At 29.8% G+C, this 22,205-nt stretch overlaps 1 protein-coding gene across 1 annotated transcript; it reads left to right on the forward strand.

The window, feature by feature from the left end:
* Window positions 1-16,158: 16,158 nt before the first annotated feature.
* Window positions 16,159-17,618, forward strand: LOC122584951 (AT-hook motif nuclear-localized protein 23-like). The gene has a single exon (XM_043757043.1). The coding sequence runs from the start codon at window positions 16,331-16,333 to the stop codon at window positions 17,243-17,245; it is 915 nt and encodes a 304-aa protein (XP_043612978.1). The 5' UTR covers window positions 16,159-16,330; the 3' UTR covers window positions 17,246-17,618.
* The last annotated feature ends 4,587 nt before the right edge of the window (window positions 17,619-22,205 follow it).

Consider the following 22,205-nt stretch of genomic DNA (forward strand, 5'->3'; position numbering starts at 1 on the left):
CTTGTTTGGGCATTATTATAGGAGCCATGAAGACAGCTACCAATTGGGTTCCAGTCATTGTTGTCTTGAGCTCTATCACTCTTGTGTGGGGGACGAAAAGTTTGTCAATGCTACAAACCAAAAACCATTTGATTGCCAACAAGTTTCTAGTAATACACTAATACTAGGTGAGGCCGTGAGGAACCTTAATTGTGGCCAAAGAAAGCCCAAGCTAGCATGTCAATTAATAAACCTATAGTTTGTATTGTTGTTGACTTGTAATGTTTCAATTATAGTTTTGTGGATTTATACTTATATAACACCAGGGACTAACAAGATGGTAAGTTTTTCCTACTTCCCTTTTTCTTTTCATGAAAAATAGAAGATGATTGCCTTTGATTTCAAATTTTCAACGTAAATTTTGTTGAAATAAAGACAAATATTAAACTTGACCATACATAACATGTAAAAGAAGATTTAATTTTACAATAGTGATTTCATATATGAAAATAATAGTAGGACAATGTTAGTCATAATCAAACCACATGGGCCATTCATTATTTTATAATGTTGGATTAGACCCCAAAAATGTCTTTTTTCAACTTTTACTTTCTTTTCCATTTTTTCAATTTAATATGATTTATGTACTTTATTTTAGTGGCCCCTTTCCTACTTTATGTTTTTGTCCGCAAAATTTGAGGGTGTCAAAATAAAGTGTTTTGTATTTATCTCTTTAAGTGTTACTAATCATGCATGGTTGTCGATTATCTTAACTTTTCTCTAAATAAAACCTTTATTTGGTTAATGATACAACTAGCTATGCATCATATCCCTCTTGTCTTAACTTAAGCCACTTGAACTTTGGACATATTCAGGATTAATTAAAGGGAAAAATATATAAAAAGATAACCTATTTACCTAAAATTCTTAAAAAGGAAAACCTATTTTGTTTTCGTCTATTTAAATGATCCAGTTTTCATAAATTTCCTAAAAATAGGAACATCGTTAAATTTTGATGTCAGGCCTCCGTTAAGTGTCATGTCACTCATGTCATGTCATCATCTTTGCTTACGTGTCACGTGAGAGGCAAAATTGTCATTATGCAGAAATAAGAATCATTCTCTATATATCCCTTTCCCATCATTTTCTTTCTCAAAATCTAATTCTAACTTTAATCATTTAAAAAAAAAAAAAAACAGATTCACAATCTTGTATCATTCCACATCACAAATTGATTTTTCTCAAACATAATCACAATCCATTCCATACATTTTGAACCCTAAACACACCCACACACACCCTCTGTTTTCCTGTACCAATTCTATCACCGGAATCCGGTGAGCTAGCAGCTGCCACCAATCGTGAACCACCATCTGCCGTTATCTTTTCCATTAGTGAAATGCTAAAACAGATCAAAACAAATTTATCTTATAGATTTGAAAGATGTGACTATATTTAAAATAAATAAAACCACCGGTAAAAAGCGGTGGTTGTCACGAAGGAGGACGTCGAAAAATAGAGATGGTCTTCGGAAGGTGCGGCGGTGTCATGCCCACCCATCACCCAATAAATAGTGTGGTCACGGAGGGTCCTTTTTTCTTCTTCTTGTTGCTCACAAACGAAAATGGTGTACTAACCTACATGGGTTTTTTGGGTTTTTTTCTCCATCAAAATCACATCTTTAAGATCTTCCACATCTGATGGTTAAAGACATCTTCAACATCTGCTTCGAATCCATTTTCTTTTGAGAGATGCTTGTTGGGGTGGTGGCTGATTGTGGTGAAGGTGGGTTTCGGTAGGAAGTACATGTATGTGTATGTACATATCTTGTATTTGTATGTGTATGTACAGATCTAATAATATATGTATACAAATTGTTTTATATCTCTTTAAGTTTCATGAAAAATGGTGGATTTTTTGTTTTTAATATATTTTTTGTCACGTAAGCAAAGATGATGACGTGGCATGGGTAACGTCGCACTTAATGGAGGCCTGACATAAAAAACTAAAGATGTACCCCTTATTAGGTAACTTATGAAAACTGAATCCTTTAAATAAAGGAAAACTAAATAGGTTTTCCTTTTTAAAAATTTTGGATAAATATGTTACCATTTTATGTATTTTTTCCTTAATTAAATCACATTACGAATAAGAAAAACTAACTAAACTTACTCACAATTGACCATTTTAAATAACAAAAACATTAACATCATTGATTATATCATATTAAGTAATCGTGTATTACATACTTTAATGTCAATGTATTTAAAATAAAAAGCATAATGAAAATAATACATACTTAAAAAATTCCTCATGAATAGCTAGCATGTTATTTGTAGTTTTGTACGATCTATTTGTTTGTCCAATACTTACAAAGATTATACATGGCATCTTACTTAAACTAACAATGGAATATATATATATATATAGAGAGAGAAGGGTTGGTTATTGTAAAACAAGTATTAAAGTAAAACAAATAAGACAAGATCTTGACTTTTAGATCATGGTAAATTTGATGCACGAAGATTCATGAAACGCAAATGTATATAGATGCAAGATGATTTTAATGATGCACAGTAAAGAGAAACTTAATGTTTTATTTGTTTTACTTTAATAGTTGTTTTATTTTACCTAGAACCTATATATATATATATATAAAACATTTGGCAATATTATAATTATAATTCGATTATTATATATCATTTACGTAGATCATATATCTCTAACACTGTTATTCTGTTAAAAGACGACTACCGACCATGTAGTTAATATTTTATATTTATTTTTTTTCTTTTTTAAGTTAAATCACAGCATTTCCTTGTTTGGTTCCAAACTCCATATTGTGGTATTTGACTAAAAAAAAACTATTATATTTTTGTAATCATTAAGGTTGTGAAATGAGTGGTTTATATTGAGAACGTACATGATAGATTAATATACTATTATTTATTTATTTAAAGATGAAAGGAAAAGATATCATATGCTTTCAAACAATGTTAGATTGTTCGGTCTATTATAAAATATAGTCACGTATATTACTTGTGGCTAGGGAGTAACCACAACTTTTTTTGCCATAGAAAAATATGAGGCGGGAATAACATATAAAATCCTCATGATTGAATGGTTTGCCAAAAAAGGTTCATACTAGGTTTACTCATTTCTTAAAAAATATCTACATCTATATTTGGAAAATAATAAAATAACGTCGAAAAGACACTTAAAATGGAAGGAATTGTAGTCTTTAGAATTAGATATTTAAGAACAAACGGCTACAAATACATACTAACCTATCTTTTCCAAAATATATTATTAGTGTCCTATATATCTTTACAAGTGAAATTTCGTTAGAGTTCATTTTCCGTGACTTGCTTAAAAAATTGGTGTGAATCAACTCATAGAAGTAAAACCTTTTCTCCACGTATTCATGTTCCAAATGAGTCATCGATAAGGCTTGTTCCATTGAGAGTGACTTGATGATATTAATTGATTTTTCATTTTACACCACATTTTTCATCTATATTATTTTATTTAAAAAAACTACTTTTTACGATCTGTTATATTAAAAACTTTTCTTAATTTTCACATGTAAATGAACTTAAAATTATATATACATGATTTTACACAAAATTAAACTATTTTAGAAATCAATTTCTGTAACAAACCTCGTATTTTATGAACACCGTATCTATATTACTATATAAGATTTCTAACTCCTTTGTTAAAGGTTATATTTTTAAGATATACGAGATTATCATTTTACCCTTGTTCTTGTATTACGAAGTTAACCCCTTGTTGAAAGTTAGAATTTTAGGATATGCGTGATATATAGCCATTTTACGTACTCATAATAAATTAATTTATATTACTAGTCTTTTATCTTCTAAATTTCTTCACTACTCTCGTTACATCAATTACCTTAATCATTTGACGTTGTCACCATCACCAACAAGTTGTCACAATCACTAGCAATTGTCTCAACCACGTCCACCACACCATTGACGTCGCCCACCACTACATGTGTATTTTGTATTGCGTGGGTAGCCTTTAGTATTATATTATATTATATATAATATTAAAGGGCATGAACTAATGAATAGTAACATGCTTACGTTGTGAGTTACTATTCATCCATGATACTTTCTCATCTATTATTCTGATTATACTATATTGTATTCCGTTTGGATTTTCAACTACGATTTAGTTATTGGTTTTTTGTACATTTTTCTTTTAGGTTTCCAACTAATATATTGCAACTTTTTCGTGTATAATATTAAAAGGAATCAAAGGATGAATAGTAACTCGCATGCGTTGCGAGTTACCATTCGTCTATGTAACATCTTGTAAAACTTTATCATATCGCATCTCGTCTGATCTTTTTATTACAGGTTATTTATTGGTTTTTTGCACACTCTTTTTCCTTTTGGGTTCTCAAACAATACATTGCAACTTTTTTATTCCTATACCCCTTACCATTATCTATGACAAAATGATTAATTAGCCGATTGGAGTTTTAACACAAGTACTCTAAAATAACACAACCATTTCAGAACGGAAATTGAGGTCCCGCAACACGGGGCTCGAATTATACTAGTTTCTTTCATGACAATCATGTCATCTCATTCGTTTAGATTAACTAATCGGGATATCTTTGTTTTCTTCTCTAAACATATTAAGACCTTTTCATAACCTTGAATAAATATCAAATCTTCTCATACATGTTTTTTTTTGAACATTTCTCATACATACTACCGATCGAGCGGTCAGAGTACAAAATAGTGAAAATAGTTAAAAGGTGTAGTAGGTATGAATTATGAAGGTGGACCCTCGGATTTAAGGGTTGGATTAATGAAAATTAACAAGTTATGAAAGATCCGAATACAATGAATTGGCATTGGCTTATTGGATTATTGGTTGAGAGTGACATCCCCATTGAATTTATCAACAAGACTAATAAATTATAATATTCCAACAAGATGACAATAGATTAGTGGGAACACAATGTTCAAAAAAAAAAAAAAAAAAAAGATTAGTGGGAACACAATTAACTCGAGGAATCACCAGAATGAACTATGGTTAATTACCATCAATTATTTAATACGATTATTATTTGATCAAGGATATATAAGATTATAAGATTCTAAATATAGATTTAGTAGTTATTAATTTTGAAAAAAATGATTAATTTTATTAATATATTTTCTTAAAGATCGATGCTAAGAGCATAATCATTATTCATGAGTCATGACATATAGTATGATTAAATGATGAATGGATTACATTTTACATGAAAAAAATGAACAGTTAAGAAAATTATTATAATACTTTGCTTAATTTGAAGCTTGACAAAAATCATTAACATAGTGAACGTTATACTATTTTGTATCAGCGTAACTCCCTTCGATGTATTAACACATTATTTTTACAACTACATTGGCAACTTGGTTAAGTAAAAGTTAGCAGAAATGTGTGCGATGCGACAGAGACAGTGTGATGGTCACGACAACAACGAGTAGTATAGGTAATTATTTAAGGTAATTGTTAAAAATAAATAAGGTATGTATTTTAAGAGTTAGGAAATAAATTATGTTAATATATGTGATGAATATATTAGTCATTATCATATATTTGATGAATAAGATATAATGTGTGTATTTTTCAAGAGTTAAAAAATAAATGATGTAAATATGTAAGATTGATATAGTTGTCATTTAGCATATCTAACTATTACAACTTTCGTTGTATGTAATAAGCAGCATAGTTTGGATAAGCGGTAAACAGTCTGCCAGTCTTTCTACTTAGGTAGAAGTAAGTTTTGCCTACATCATAACATCTCTCATACACTATCGAGGTATTAGGACTCAACATAAGGAAGACGGCACTGAACAATTTCTTTCTTTCTTTTGTTTTATTATGTGTATGTAATTTTTGTAATATATATATATATATGCATAAAAATGATTAATTAGAACAGATATAATAATTACAATTTTAGTTTATTATTTTAGTTTATATATATATATATATATAAAAAAGTGTGCGTTACCACGCACGATAACATAACGTATGTTTATCAATGTCGCATGAAAAGAAAAATGTTTCGTAAAGTATAAATTTAAGATGTATGAAATGAGAACTTCAATTTTTTGATTGTGAACTATAATTTTAAGTTTGGTTGAAATAAAATATTTATTGTCTGATTTATTTAGACATGTTTAAACTTACAAATTTTTAAATTATATATTACGAAAAAAATTACATTTTTCGTTCTTTAACTTGACACGTTTTTCACTTTTTATCCTTAAAGTGAAAAAATAGCAAAAAAACCCTTAAACTTGGCACTTTTTTTTATTTTTCGTCCCCGCGATAACGGTTTTAGTTTTTCGCCGTTAAGATTGCCAACATTCATTAGTTTTTTTGTTCACTTTTCGTCCTTTTTTTCATTTTTTTTTTTAAATTTTCAAAACTGCTCAGTGATGTAGAAATCGTAAAGGAGTACACAACAAATCTTAAAAGAAACTATTGAATAAGTAGAGTCAGTATCAATTAATACAAAGAAAGCGTGAATATTAATGAACACATGACGATTTATCGAACGAGACAATTACATAAAGGTACAATTAACACGATGAATAAATAAAATAAAACACATTATATGTAATCTCTACCTATTTACTAAAATACGATTGAGGATTTTTTTAAGTGACGCATGGCACTATATTTAAACAACACATGTCTTTTTTAGGCTATACTTAATCAATTTTTTTTTAAGATAACGTTAATAAACAACAAATATTCATACTTTTAGTATTATTAGTATTAAATTTTGATAAGTATAAATATAAATAAAATTGTAATATGTCTATTACTCTACTTTCAAATATTATGTGCCATTGGGCATTTATGAAATTATCAAAAATGAAAAAAAGTGAAAAAAATAAAATAAAAATGAGAAGGACGAAAAGTGGAAAAAAAAAACTAACGAATGTTGGTAATCTTAACCATGGACGGAGACAACATGGGGGCAGTGGGGTCACCTGCCCCCACTCCAATTTTAATACAATGTAATTTTTCACAATTTAAATGGTATATTTGTAATTATTTTTTATAATTAAGAAAAAATAAGTAGGAAATAAATACAAATATCACTTTCGTTGTTATAAGCTTATACTTTGAAAGTCACTTATCATCAAAATATTAATTTTGAGATAGATTTTTTTCATTGGGGAATAAAGATTTTTATTAAAAGAATAAAGAAAGGTTTAAAAAAAAGTTTTTTCCATTTGAGTATGTAAATGTGTAATACATTAATAGTGTAACTCTTTATGAAAAAATTATTTTCTTTCAAAATATTATATTTATATTTATCATAAACAACTAATAATGATAATCATAATAGTTATGTAAAAAAGATATTTTTACAAGCTAATCATTTCTTAAAAAGTATATTTTTTGGGTTTCGTATAAATATGTTTTCATTTGATAAGACCTTGTTTGACAGTGGTCTTTATTTATTAAAAAAAATTGATATTTTTAAATATGAGTATTATACCCAGTGTGAGAAATAATTTATTTGGGGTTTTTTTTAATTTATTCTCAAGCTAGGGTCCATATTTTTCTTTACATTACTAAATATGTCTCATCTAAATATGACAAGTAAATTTTAAAATTGCCCCCTCACATAATAATTCCTAGCTCATTCTCTGACCTTAACGGAGAAAGTTAACACCGTTATATCAAGAATGAAAAGTGAAAAAGTGTCAAGTTTAAGGGTTTTTTATTTTGTTATTTTTTTATTTTAAAAATAAAAAGTACAAATCATGTCAAGTTTAAAGATGAAAAAAATGTAATTTTCTCTATATTACGAGAGAGAGTATGAATACCGAATAAGATGAAATGTTGAATTAAGGTTTTGTCGGCTAGCAAGTAAAGATGGGGGACGGCCACAAGTTGCGTCACGTGCGGGTGTGTCCCTCGCTGAACGAAACACCGTCTACCTGTTCCCCACGACTTCCCTTGAAACCCGCCCTCATTTTCTCTCCACTTGCACCTTTATTTTTACTAATACTACGCTCCTTCATCACAAGTCTTCAATTTGTTCCCCCTTCTTCTTTATCAACTCCAATCAAATCAAATGCTAAAAACTTAGAAAGAACTACACGGCTATACCAACAAGTAAAATGCATTGTTTAGTTAAAAGAAAAAATAATTTTATTTTTAGAAATTTTTTTTGAAAACATAAACACGTAATTAAATTAGAGTTTTGTATAAAATGATTTTAAAAAGTCCATTTAATACAGTAAATTTAAAAAACAACATTTTGATCTTTTCAATTTTCATTCCCATGTCTCCTCTTTTCAACGATAAATAACTATTTAAATGTTATAGTAGATTCAGTATAATGATTTTTTTTTCTTTTTAATTGTGAATTTTTTGTTTGGGATGACGATTTTGCAAAGGAAGGAATAACAGTGTGTTTCTATAAATGTTTTTGGAAACAAATATATTTTTCTACAAAAGAGATTTTCTTGTTATACGCTATAGGTTTATATGTCTTTATCTTCAATCATGGAGTTATTAATTGAGTTTTTGTGGTTATGAAAGAAAATTTGTGCTTTAAACCATTGTTAGAGGGCGCCCGCACTTTGGGGTTTAAGGACAGTATGTCATAGTCCTAACTCTATCTAAAATAGAGAGATTGCTTTTAGAATGAGCCCTCAGTTTAACACTTTACTTTTGAAAAAATTGTAACCCGAAAAGCATAACTCTCGATCTTAGATCTAGAGAAATTCTCTAAAGAGAGAAAAAGGGAGAAAGAGAGATCGAGAGAGAGTCGTTGAGAGAGATCTAATGATATCAAAAAATTATTGAAAAAATTCGGATAAGGCTAATTCTACTAGTTATTATCACGAGACTTAATATATTATTATTATTATTATTATTTTTGAACGGCAAGTGTTAAATTTTTTGATTTGAACTCCAGGAGTGACATCCAATTGGTGGGAAGTAAACTGAAAGTTGAAACCTACATGAGTAATAACACGTACACACATATATTCAAAAGGTAAATGATAAAAATCACAGGGAATCAAAATTCAATTCCAAGTATCCAAACCAACATCGCATCCAGTTTTCACAAAGAAGACTCCAACTAACCACTTGATCTAAGACCTTATTTTTTTTATATATTATTCCTTGCTTGCCAACCACAATAAGAATGTAGCGAAAAGCTAAAAGTTTTATGTCTATATATGTGGAGAAATTAACACAGTGACCTTCCAAAGAATAAGATGAGTGTGGTACATGTTCCTTCAATCTATATATGCTTTGTCTTAATATATTGTGATACCAATGTGATCGAGGTCAATGTTTACATGCTCTGTGAATTTTATTTTAATACAGCATGCAAGAGACATGCGTTTATAAACTATTTTTGTAGAACAACGCGATCTTAATTTTTCAGATGCAAACGAGTGAACAAAAAAGAACAATTTATCAGTCAGTAGTTCCACAGTCCCTTCCATCTCTTCGTTGGAGAATAATTTTGAAAAACGATTTGGATTTCTAAACATTTGTTCTAATTAATTAATAACTTTTATATATCCTATCGGAGATAAAAAGATTATATATTTCCATATTAAAAGCTCAAACCTAAAATTTTATGGTGAGTGTACAACTATTTAATGCACCTTAACGAAAACCCGTTTAGCAAAAACCCAATTTTTAGCGAGGACACAGAAGTGTGTTGTGAATCATATTCTTGTCAAAAATATAGTAATAACATTTTGGTTAAACTACATCATCAAAGATTTTTTTCATTGCATATTATTATTGAAGTTGCTTACCTTTAATATGTCAACAAATGAAAAAACCATCAGTTTTCAATAAGTCTCTCAAATGTAGTCTGGAAAGTATAATAATATAATGACAAATATTACATTGTATTTTTCAAGTTTAAATTAAAAAAAGAAAAAAGAAAAAGGAGGGTTTGATAGGGTAGGAAAGAAAAAAAAAATTATATACAAAATAGTCATTTGAGTTTGAAAGGAAAACTACAGAAAATAAAAGAAAACAAAGGGATTTCATAAGCTATAAACTTTTCCTTCCAAATATGATGATAGTATTTGGCTAGAAAATTTTAAACTAAACAAGACATAATGTTTCTTATCTTTCTCTTTCTATTCTTAAAAATAACAATACAAGAAAAATAAATTTTTTCCTATCCCTTGCAACAAAAAAATAAAAAATTAAATTAAGAATGGCAGTGTTAAACAAACACATACGGTATAACGAATACGCAAGATTGTCTCATGTTAAATAAGTGAGTCGAGATCGTCCAAAAAATAAGAAGTGAGTCAATGTCATTGGTTGCTGTTAACCTTTTGAACCATTGAAGAAACGGGATAGATATCTGTATAAATTAATTTGGTGATATGTAGCTTTACCCAATTGGTGACTTAAATAAGCTGTAAACTTAAAAAAAAAAACATAGAGAGATCCCCGTTCTTCCCCAACCGCTAATAATTCCACGCGCTAAATCATCACCAAAATTAAATTATTATAATTGTCATGGTCTACCTGGCCCATAATGCATCTTTCACACCACACTTTGGATGCTTAAAAACAACCAATATACATCCATAAAACCAATTTCGTTTCAACCTTTTCAATAGCATCTTTAGGATATTACCAATGGAAAAGAGAAGTTTTCAAAGATAAAAAGAATTAGAAAGTTTTTAGCAGTTTAAAACGCATCTTTAGCTGTTCCAAACTCCTTATGCACACTGAACAATTCCAACATAAGATGATTGATTTGAATTTTTCATTATTAGTCTACTGTTTCAATTTTAAATTTAACCAACATATGGGATTCTATGAATTTAATACTAGAGCACGCACGAGGAAAAAAATCATAGTTTATAATCAACTATTCCATAAATATAGCTAAAAAAATGGATGCTTTATTCGATATCTTTTTTTTTTATTGCCTTGACTAGTAATAATTATTTAAAAAAATAAATACATGTACATCACATAGATTTATGAATGCATAAGTCTATATCAAATTAGTAATAGTAACACAAGTCTTTGTTAAATTATCTGTTATTGTAGTGTCACTAGAGATAAATCGATATATATCTCTCTCTCACGTGATGGGAGCTTGACAAAAATAGACAAATTATTTCTATACCATCACTCGATCATGATCTGCTGATCTATATATAGAGTATTTATATTTTCCAAGGCTTGTTAATTTATACACCAAAAGATTTTTAATTTCAAAGTGTCAAACTTCAATTGTTTTATTAAGTGTCAGACTGGGAGTTGCAATATTTTGGAGGATCGGATTATACTCAACTACGTGTGAGTTCATTAATTCAACATATTCTTTATAACAACCTACTTCCCATTTTAATTCAAATTTTTTTTTTTTGGAAAGGCAAAGAAAAGATAGAATTGATTAGTTTACGGATGGTAATCATTTAAGAGATAATTTTACATTTCTTTAGGCTATACACACACGTATTTATATGAGTACATACAATGCAACAATGTCTAACCTGTTATGACTGACAACAAAATGATGATAATGATAAATCATTTTGCTTGCTTGATTTATTTTATCTACATAATTAAAATCATAAATGTTTTATAAAATAAAATTTTATATGGTTAAAAATAGGGAAAATTCCATTAAAAGTTAACCTTTTTAGTCAAAATTCATAATAAGAAGAACTTATTTAGTTTTCGTCTATGAATTTCATTTCTAAATTTTTTTCAATAAAGGTAATATCGTTAATTTTTAACGGCAGATCTCCGTTAACTGCAAACCTGGGATGCTATGTCATTAAATTAGCTAACTTGGACATCCTTTTAACCCACTTATACGAGCATGGTACCTGCGCAATGCGGAGGCGAGCCGGCAATGACGGTGGTGGCGGCATCAATTGATGTAGGTAAAGGTATTTGATTTAAAGGGTGTTAGTAGAAATATTTTATAATATAATTGACTAATAATGTAATTTAATACTAAAGATTAATGGTGATTTAATATATCAAGGTTATTTTAGTCAATTCGTATGTTTCATTTTTATAAACTTTCAACATGAACTAATAATTTTTATATAGTAGTATAGATCTCCATTTTACATAAACATTCCCTCGCACGTACTCTACATCGTTCCAAATATCATAGATGTGATTCCCATTTTCAATTTCTAAATACCCAAAAGAACTAACACTTTAATATAGAAATCATAAACAATAGCAATTCACATAAGCAAAATCCCAATTGATATTACAGGTACGGGTCATAAATATTTGTGTTTCTTCATCTCCATTAGCAACATCAGTATCAAAAGAAGATTACTATGATAATTATAGGAAATCAATATATGGTGAGGACTGAGGATTACATAAATGTAAAGTCATACATTCATCTAGATCTAACCATAAAAACCCTAGATCTAACAAAAAAAAAAGTGAAGAGCAAACTGGTGGTGTTGGGGCGGTGATGGTGGTCGAAGACAGTCGTGACGATGATGGTGCCAGTGGAAGGCGATTTCCGGTGCAACATTCATGGTGGTGGCTAAGGATGGTGTGGTGGTGGAGGGATGGGGTCGAAGGCGATTTCAGGTGCCACCATCGTTTTCGAACCACCATCGTTTCTCTTGTATAAGAATCGGTTATTATATAGACTGATTCTTCTTGTAGTTTTGTTGTATTCTCATATTCTTGATTATATGAATATGAATATGAATAGATTTAAATTCTAAGACAGTTCTTGTTATATTCTCATATTTGTTATGTGTGTTTTGAAACCTTAGATTTTTTTTGCCCTAAATTAAAAATGAAGAATATCAGTGATGGAATATTTATCGGAACTTTCGTCGGAAAAAATGTTGAAGATATGATGATGTGGCATGCCACGTTTTCAGTTAACGGAGATCTAGCATTTAAAACTGACGATATTACCTTCGTTGAGAAATTTTTAAAGATAAAATCCTTTTAATAGATGGAAATTAAATAGGTTCCCCTTATTGGGAATTTTGACTAAAAAACTTACATTTTTATGGATTTTTCCCTTTAAAAATGTTGATAGCTGAGTAAATTAGATGGTTGAGATTAAGGGTAATGAAATAGTAGATGGTGGTTCTAATAGATCAAATTATTATTATTTTATTTAAAAATTTTAGAAAATTTACTAAAGTAGAATGTTTATTATAAAGGGGTGTTTAGAATCGCTTAAGGGGAAACTTTTGATAATTGCGTTTGTTAAATATAAATAATTTAAAAGAAAATTTGACTGAAAATTTGTTTATTGAATTTGTATAGAGAGAAGATGGATGTTTAAAAAGCAAGTAAAAACAAGCTTAACCTAAAATTCTTTTTGAAAATGCAATATCAAACATCTTTCAAAAGAATATAAAAAGGTGAGAAAGTGAATTACTGTCTCAAAACTCTATTGTTAAAACAAAAATAATAGAAATAATAAAGCAAAGAATGTTTTACAATCTATCAATATACTAATAAAAACATGATTAAAGTGTTTATTGAGTGAGACGTAATCCTTCATCGATATATATTATCTCTTTAATAACTAAAATATGTTTTTGAGTTTTAGATTTATAATAATCGTTACTTAATATATCTTTAATAGTATATTTTTGAATATATAGATACTTATATAAGTTCAAATCAATTATGTTTCTAAATATTATTTATATAAAAGTAACAACTCTAACTAGCAAAATGTACAACCTAAATACTAAAACAATTAGATGTTTTGATTGATCATGTGGTAATAAATCAAATTTAACAAATTAACAATCTCATATAATGATATAATTAATAAAATAATGTTATGTTTAAGCGAATTTATTTTAATTTATAGTAAACAAATGAATAATAGTAACTTTTCGATGTTTTAACTTATGTTTAAAATTATTTATCTATATATTATTTTGAATAAAACAAATTGTAAATTTTAAAATAACACATGTAATGATTATGAGTTTAACCGTTATAGTCAGATCATTACCAATATCAATATTAGACAATGACTAATATTTTTATAATATTTGTTCTTTCATTACTAGGCTAACATCACCTGTAGGGATGTGTATGGGTCACAAAACCAACCCGACCTGTACAAACCCTGGTTCAGGCCGGTTTTGGTTCGGTTCTTGTGTTTAACAGACTTTTATTCATTCACGTGCCAAAAACTGGCGGACCCAAACCTACCCGAAACCCAAAAATGCACCAAAACGTAACCAGCGGCCTAACGCCTCATCCTTTCGAATGGGTCGAGTTTGGGCGGGTCAAAAATGTGTCATGGGTTTTCGGGTCACTTACACATCCCTAATCACACGTACTAAATGCATGTAATGAAATATGTTCATATGTCATTTTCTGTATCATAAAGTAAATCATGCAATATATAATCGATTCATATAACGTCTAGATATTTAATATACTACTCCATCTATCCCATTAAAAGTGTACACTTTTAAATTTTCAAAGTCAAACTTTACGAACTTTGACTTTAATTATTTTTGTTTGTGTTATATAATATTTTATAAGAGTTATATGGATTGATTTTGTTTTAGATGTGTGTTTTATTAATATAACTTTTATCAACTACCATATAACACATATAGAAATATTTATGGTCAAAGTTCTTACAGTTTGACTTTAAAAATTTAAAAGTGGACAAATTTAGTGGGACGGATGAAGTAGTTTATTTGAAATTAGGAGATTGTATGTAACAAAGAACATCTAACAAAAAAAAGGTAAGAATCAAATTCTTGACTTTTTTTAAACATTCAATTGAGATATGACATCAAAAAAACCTTACGGTATAATGGTTAATCCTTGTATGTATCATAGATAATGTGATGTTGATTATGGGTCTTACAAGTATTTAGAAGAAAAATTCTAAAACTTGTCATCTTTAAAAATTAAATTCAAAATCTTAAGTAAAACTAGGAATATATTTGACCCAACTGGATTAAGAATTGGCTATCTCCAAAGAATGACTTGATTCAAACATTCATTGATGAATTTATTTGTGTGAAAATGCTTTTATACAAGTCAAAACTTTATTAACTTTGATCTTGGATAATAAAAATTAGAATTTTATATTTATACTAGTCCCAATACCCGTATGATATACGATAACTATATAAATTGTATCATAAAGAAATTCGAATATGCCTCATATACTATTCGTGAATATGAAATAAATCGTAGTTAAATTAATCTGATTATTGAAGCTAAATGATAAATATAATATATGTTTAGATAGAGTTTTGGATTTACCTTAAATTTTTAGAATCAAATCAAAATCGAAACTTGTAAGCATAGTAGATGACGACAAATAACCTTGTGATTTCGGAACGTAAACTCAAAATTTTGAAATCTTCATGTTAATAAGTTATTATTATAAGTAATAGGAATTGAAGAATTAAGAAAGAAAAATAGACAATTTATTAATGAAAAACGATCGATTAAATAAGATTATGAATTATGATATCTTTTGTATTAAAAAGCTAAGAGTTAAAATTTAATTTTAAGTATAATAAGGAAATCGAATCTATATACAATTAAAAAAAGTTAATTTAATAAAATAAATAAGTTAAAAAGATACGTGTTAATCAAGGATTATGACACGTGTCGTTTCAAAAATATCTTAATATTGTTTTAGTTTATTGGTGGATACCTATAACATAATCTGACAATGAATTTTTATATTCTCACGTACACGATCTTGAACATATAAGTAATTGTTTAAACTTATAAAAAATTATCATCTATATAGCAAATATCATTTTGAAAAGAAAAACAATGCATTGTATATATATAGTCGTATGTAGCATCAAAAGTCTCTATCTTTTTCTTGAAACCCAGCAAAATAATTGATATAAAAACAAAGTAGTATTAATTAAATTAAATAAATATATGTATGTATGGATCAACTTTGTAATTGTTTATGCATATATATTTAAACTTTTAGCTTGTGAGAAATGACTGCGTTTGTCCCCCTCACACACCAGCTCCTTCCCCTCTTCCCTTTCTCTGCACTCATATCCCTTTGTTTTTCTAATCTCTAGGGTTCAACATCCCTCCATCCAGATCTTTGTTTTTCAATATAATTTTCCCTTTTCATAATCATCATCATATTTTATACTTTAAAAATAAACTCTTAAAATATATCAAGTTTTATATATTTTCCTTGTTCAATTTTTTATAATTTCCTTGTTTTCTGTTGCTTGTGACTGTTTTCTTTTCATCAAATTGTATAATTATCATTATCATATCATATATTTATATTTATATTTATATCTATATATCTATGGCTGGCTTGGATTTGGGCACCGCTTCTCGTTATATTCATCAACTCCAACGTTCTGACTTGCAACTCCCAACAAGTCAACCTGAAAATAATCACCAGCACCACCAGCTTTTCTCTGACAGCTATAACAACAACCATCAAGAAGCAGAAGATGATGGCCGGGACCACCAGGGTGGTCTCGACCTCATCTCTCCTAACTCTGGTGGTGGTGGTGGTGGTGACAGTGCTAGTAGGCGGCCCAGAGGCCGCCCACCCGGTTCAAAAAACAAACCAAAACCACCAGTCATTATTACACGAGAAAGCGCAAACACTCTAAGAGCACATATACTAGAAATCGGTAACGGGTACGATGTATTTGAATCCGTTGCAACATATGCAAGGAAAAGGCAACGTGGAATCTGCATTTTATCCGGAAGTGGGATAGTAACAAACGTTAGTCTACGTCAACCAACTCAACCATCTGGTCCGGGGTCAGTTTTATCGCTTCAAGGCCGGTTCGAGATCTTGTCGTTATCCGGTTCATTCTTGCCTCCGCCTGCACCACCGGGGGCCACAAGTTTGACTGTCTTCTTGGCAGGCGGTCAAGGACAAGTTGTGGGTGGGAACGTGGTAGGAGAGTTGACCGCGGCTGGGCCGGTTATTGTTATTGCTTCTTCCTTTACTAATGTTGCATATGAAAGATTACCATTAGAAGACGAGGAAAACCCGGTTGACGGGGTTCATATCCACCCACAAGGCTCACAAGACGGTAGCGCGATTAATGGAAATAACGCCTTCCCAGACCCGTCGTCTGGACTGCCCTTTTTCAACTTACCAATGAATATGCCACCAAATGTTCAATTACCTGTAGATGGATGGGGTGGAGGAAGTAATAATTCAGGTGGAAGATCCACCACCAACAACAATCAATTCTGATTTGTTTTTGGATGATCTTTATTAATTAGAGGTTTGTTTAAAATTGGATCTGGTTAGATAGTTTGATATATATAGAGTGGTTTTGCTATCACGATCCACTAAGATTCAGCTCTGCGCATCAATCAGATTCACAGAAGAAAGAAAGAAGACTATTGCTTCAATATTTGGATCATGACGAATTAAGGTCAGCAAGAATTTGTGCAAACAATTTAATCTTCTTCTTTTCTTCTCTTGTAATATTTGGGGTTTCTATTTTTCTTTTTCTTTTTTCCTTTGTGTTACCTTTTGTTATTATGAAAATAGTCAAATTTGTGTTCATCTTTAAGAACTTACCTTATCTCTCTTTGTTTCTAAATCTTTTTTGTTCTCACTCTAAAGATGTCATAAATTTTCAGAATGTGTTGTAGTTGATCTTTACTAAGAATCAAAAATGATGAAATCAAGAATTTGGGATAGTGGGTTGATTTCTGTACTTCTTGCATTGTTTTCAGTAAATAGAGTACCAGAAATCTACAGGTACTATATGCAATTAATAAGTTCATCAAATCAATTATTTGACTACTTGTAGTTAGTTCAGGTGTCTGATCAATTATTTCTTTTTTTGTTGATTACTGTTTTAAAAACGTTAAAATAATCAACAGTTGCCCAAATAATATTAACTCAAATATCTATTTCTATACTTAGCTAGACTGTACAAAAAAAAAAAAAAAAACACATTTAATTTGAGATAACTATTAAACAAAGATTAATAAGTGATCAGTCCTCTAGCTATATATCCCTTTATTAAAACTATTTCATCATTATTTCTTGTATCATTGATCTGCTTATAACATGTTAGCATATAATGTCAAATAGTTGGGAGTTATATATGTCTTGCATAATTAATTTACTAAATTTGATCAATAATCTTTTATATACATATATATATATGTGCCATATATAGCTTTTTTAGTTTCTAGAGAAACATCAGCATGTTCCCTATTAAAGTTTCTGAACGTGGTCATATATCTTTTTGTTGAAACCCCCATGTCATGTTGTCTAAGTGTTCCTGGTCTTACTCCTCTTCTGTCTTCTGTCTTTCACTCACAAAATCCACACAACATACAAATAATGTAAGAGCTTGATTTCATGTATTTGTATTTCATATAATGCTCTTCAATTCTTAAATCCTTAACGATCTAAGCACGGCGTCATTTAATAAGTGAATTGAAGAATTCAAGGTCTACGTACAACGACTATAAATCACATGATTCAATGCATTGGAATTTCTCGACCGGCTACTATTGATGAAATGTATAATACATGAAACTAGGATTAGAATTAGCTAGCTAGCTAGCTATATGGCCATCTTGCTGTATATGAGCATGTTCTGATTACTTGGATGTCATATGGTGTGTTTTTTTGTTTCTTATTGGTATTTAGCTTAATTTGTCTTAAGAGCATCTAACACTAGCATACAAATAACAACTTGTGTTCATGTTTTTCCAATGCTTATGGCTAGATTCGCAATCTAATTGATCATTTTCACCCCTTGGTTGAAAAAGTCTTTGATAAATGTCATACTTCTTTTGTGAACTAAAATAATGTTTAGCATGTGGATTACGATAGTGTTCGATCTAAACAAATTATTTTTAATTGCATATATATCCTGCATATGGTCTCTTTTTTTTTCACACCTTCTTGAGGTTTAAGCAAGATAAGATTCATTAGCACATTACTGTTGTTTATCTTTAAAAAATTTAATGATCAAGTATTTGAGAAAGTAGATTGACAGAATATTGTTGTATATGATTCATTAACACATTAGTGTTGTTTATCTTTGAAGAGATTGATGATTAAGTATGAGTTTGAGAAAGTAAATTGACAAAATATTGTTGTATATTGACTCAAATCATATATTACAATCGATAAACGGCGCTTCATTTTATACATGACAGATCTTGTGGCGTTGCACCTTCAAACCGTCGCAACCCTTGATGTTGGTGGACGGTTGGCCGGGAAGCCACACAAAATATTGACTTTTCAAACATGGTCGTTACCAAGTTTGACTTTGACACATCGATCTAACTCTTATAATACAATAAAAAACGACTTTTAACTAATTACAAGACAACCCCTCAACGAGAGAGTCTAGTTTAAAATATCAACACTCCCTCTTAAACTAAACGGATCCGGATTGCCATCACAAGAGTGTTTGCTTAACATTTTCTGGCCTCTTAAATATTAACTAAACTCATAGCAGGTCGTCGCTCTTGGATGAATTTTCTACCATTGATTTTGATTACTTCTCCTGCTTCCCAATCTTGATGAAAGTATTCTTCTCACGAGTACCAATCGGATCCCAGGTTTATTCGTTAAGTGGTATTCCTGACTATACTTGTACAAGATTTCGTAAACAAACTTGAATCCTCTCAAGATCGAATTCCTAACCCCATAGTTTTCCTTCGCTATTAATTCCATATAGGTGATGAAACAATATTGCACCGCTCTGATACCGCTACCATTTATCTTTAAAAGAGATTAATAATTAAGTTTGAATTGAGAAAGTAAATTGACAGAATATCGTTGTATCGAGTTATGTCATATGTTATAACCGATACAAGATACTTCAATTTATACATGATAGATCTTGTGGTGGTGCCTCTTCAAACCATTGCATCCCTTTAATTTGGTGGTGTCTGATTTATTACTTGAAGACCTTTGGACTAATAAGTTTAGTTAAAATACCAAGATATATACTATAGCTAGGGTTTAGGTGCTATGATTTCACCGGGAATAAGAGCTCTTTTTCTAACGGTATGTGTTTGTGATCATCTTCAAAAGCAACAGCAACAACCATGCCCAACCCTGCCAGGGGTGGGGATCATCTTTAAATACATAATGCATGTTTAAGCTAGGTTCATATTTTACGGAATGTATATCTTGTCAGCATACCTAATTAATTTCATTTCAAGATCTAAATTAAAGGGTCAGAATATGTTGTGTTTTTCTGATTTACAGCATGAGGCTTTATTTAGAGGATCGGGCGTAGTGATTAAAGTTTGGGTGTTTGTCGTTAGATCTTTATTTACTGGTGTATTAAAGTATGTAATATGGCCGAGGTAATGCCTAAAACCGAATCCATACTCTTTGTATTTGCGGAAACACTTTAAGTTACTAGCACTTATTTTCACTGAACTCATTCTCTGTACGTCTAGTATTGTTATCTTTCACAATGTGAATGATAGTAAGATTTATATATATCCATTGCCACAAAAAGTAATCTTGAAGGATAGCATAGGGATACATCTGCATTACATTAGATTCCTTGAACCACATAAGTATCGAATATGCTTAATTAACAGCCGGGGTCATTATGCATTATGTTTTGCTACCTTATGATATGATGATTGAGATAAAAAAGAACAAAAAAAGAGACTATAATACGAAGTTCTTGTTGTTATAAAGAGGGTTCTCTAGCTAATGATCAATCATCACTTAATTTGCTTTTGTGGTTTGTAGGAATAACTATAATGCATAGGTAGCTTTAATCATCCGTGAGCAAAAGGGAAAGTACGAATTGGTCATATAAAATTATTCAAAGTGCCATATATAAATATTCTTTAAACTAATTAAAGGAGTGGTTAGCTAGTGTAAAGCTACCTATATACTCATTTTCCAAGATTTTATCTTGACTACATATTTTAATGAATCAGGAGATGACTTCAGTCACAATATTTGTCATCCGTTTAATTAAGGAGATCAAACGATTAGTAAACTAATGCAAAATTAGATTGCAATTTCTATTAGATAACCTCGATGTTTACACTTGCGTCCTATATCAGTTTCGTTTGACGTACACAAACTAACACGCGTCTGCTAATTACATATACTTTGTATAATAATTCAGTGTTTAATTAGTAGAGGTCTAACATCAAATCTTAGGAAAGATTAAGAGTTTTTTACTTGACCAATACATCCTAGTCCTTTTCTTTGATGAAGACTAATTAAACGGATATTAATTCAAACACACATATATGCATGGTTTCATATTTGACAATAATTAATACTATATATATAGTTAGTGTTAGAAAAAGAATTTTAGCATATGTTTACACGAAAAAAAGTTACACGTACGTACCTGGATGTTTGTTCAGCCTATTATTAATTCAAACGGAAGAGGTTTTGTCAGTTAGCTAGCTAGGTTATCCGGGAATGGCAAATCATTTTCTGACTCAAATCATTTTGTTCAACTTTGAAGTCATTTAATTATTAGATTCATCATACTAGTGTACTACTGATATTAATTAGAGTAATAATTAGCGTGATCAAATGTTACCTTACATCTGCTATTATATATGAGGTCGTTGAACTTCGAAACACATAAAAAATCGATCATATGTATTACCTTCTTCTGTTTCATAAACGTTAATCATCCAAATTAAAAAGACCAGCTAATTAAAGCATCATTGGCTTGGTCAGCCCCCCGGCCATCTAATTAAGTTTTGGTGAAATTATGAGCAACATGCATCACATATATAATTAAATTAGCTAGAGCTACCTGGCCAGATATACAAAGATTTCACAATGAAAAAGTTGTTGCACAGCACACAAAGTTGAAACCCTAATCAACGTACTGTTATAGAAATGTATATATATATATATATCAGCAATATTTTGTGTGTAACATATATAGGAGCAATATTTACTACATACTGATGACTAGCTAGCTTGTAAGAATTTGCGAAAGATCATGTTAACTTAGATCCTGATTTGCGAGAGATCGAGTTTGTTAACTTAATTAGAAAGCTCTTTGAAATATACTATATATATTCATTTCCTGTTATATTTGGTTGACCAACAAAACTCAGTTAACCTTTAAACCCATTATATTCCAAAACTCAATATCTATAACATATTACCAATCGGAGGTAAATCATTAATACTGATATTAGCATCATTATAACACTTTTTTAATTAA

This window comes from Erigeron canadensis, chromosome 1 (genome assembly GCF_010389155.1).
Source record: "Erigeron canadensis isolate Cc75 chromosome 1, C_canadensis_v1, whole genome shotgun sequence".
Taxonomy (NCBI): Eukaryota; Viridiplantae; Streptophyta; class Magnoliopsida; order Asterales; family Asteraceae; genus Erigeron; species Erigeron canadensis.

Excerpts from the sequence above, each read along its gene's own strand:
- LOC122584951 (XM_043757043.1), top strand. The coding sequence starts at position 16,331 with ATGGCTGGCTTGGATTTGGGCACCGCTTCTCGTTATATTCATCAACTC.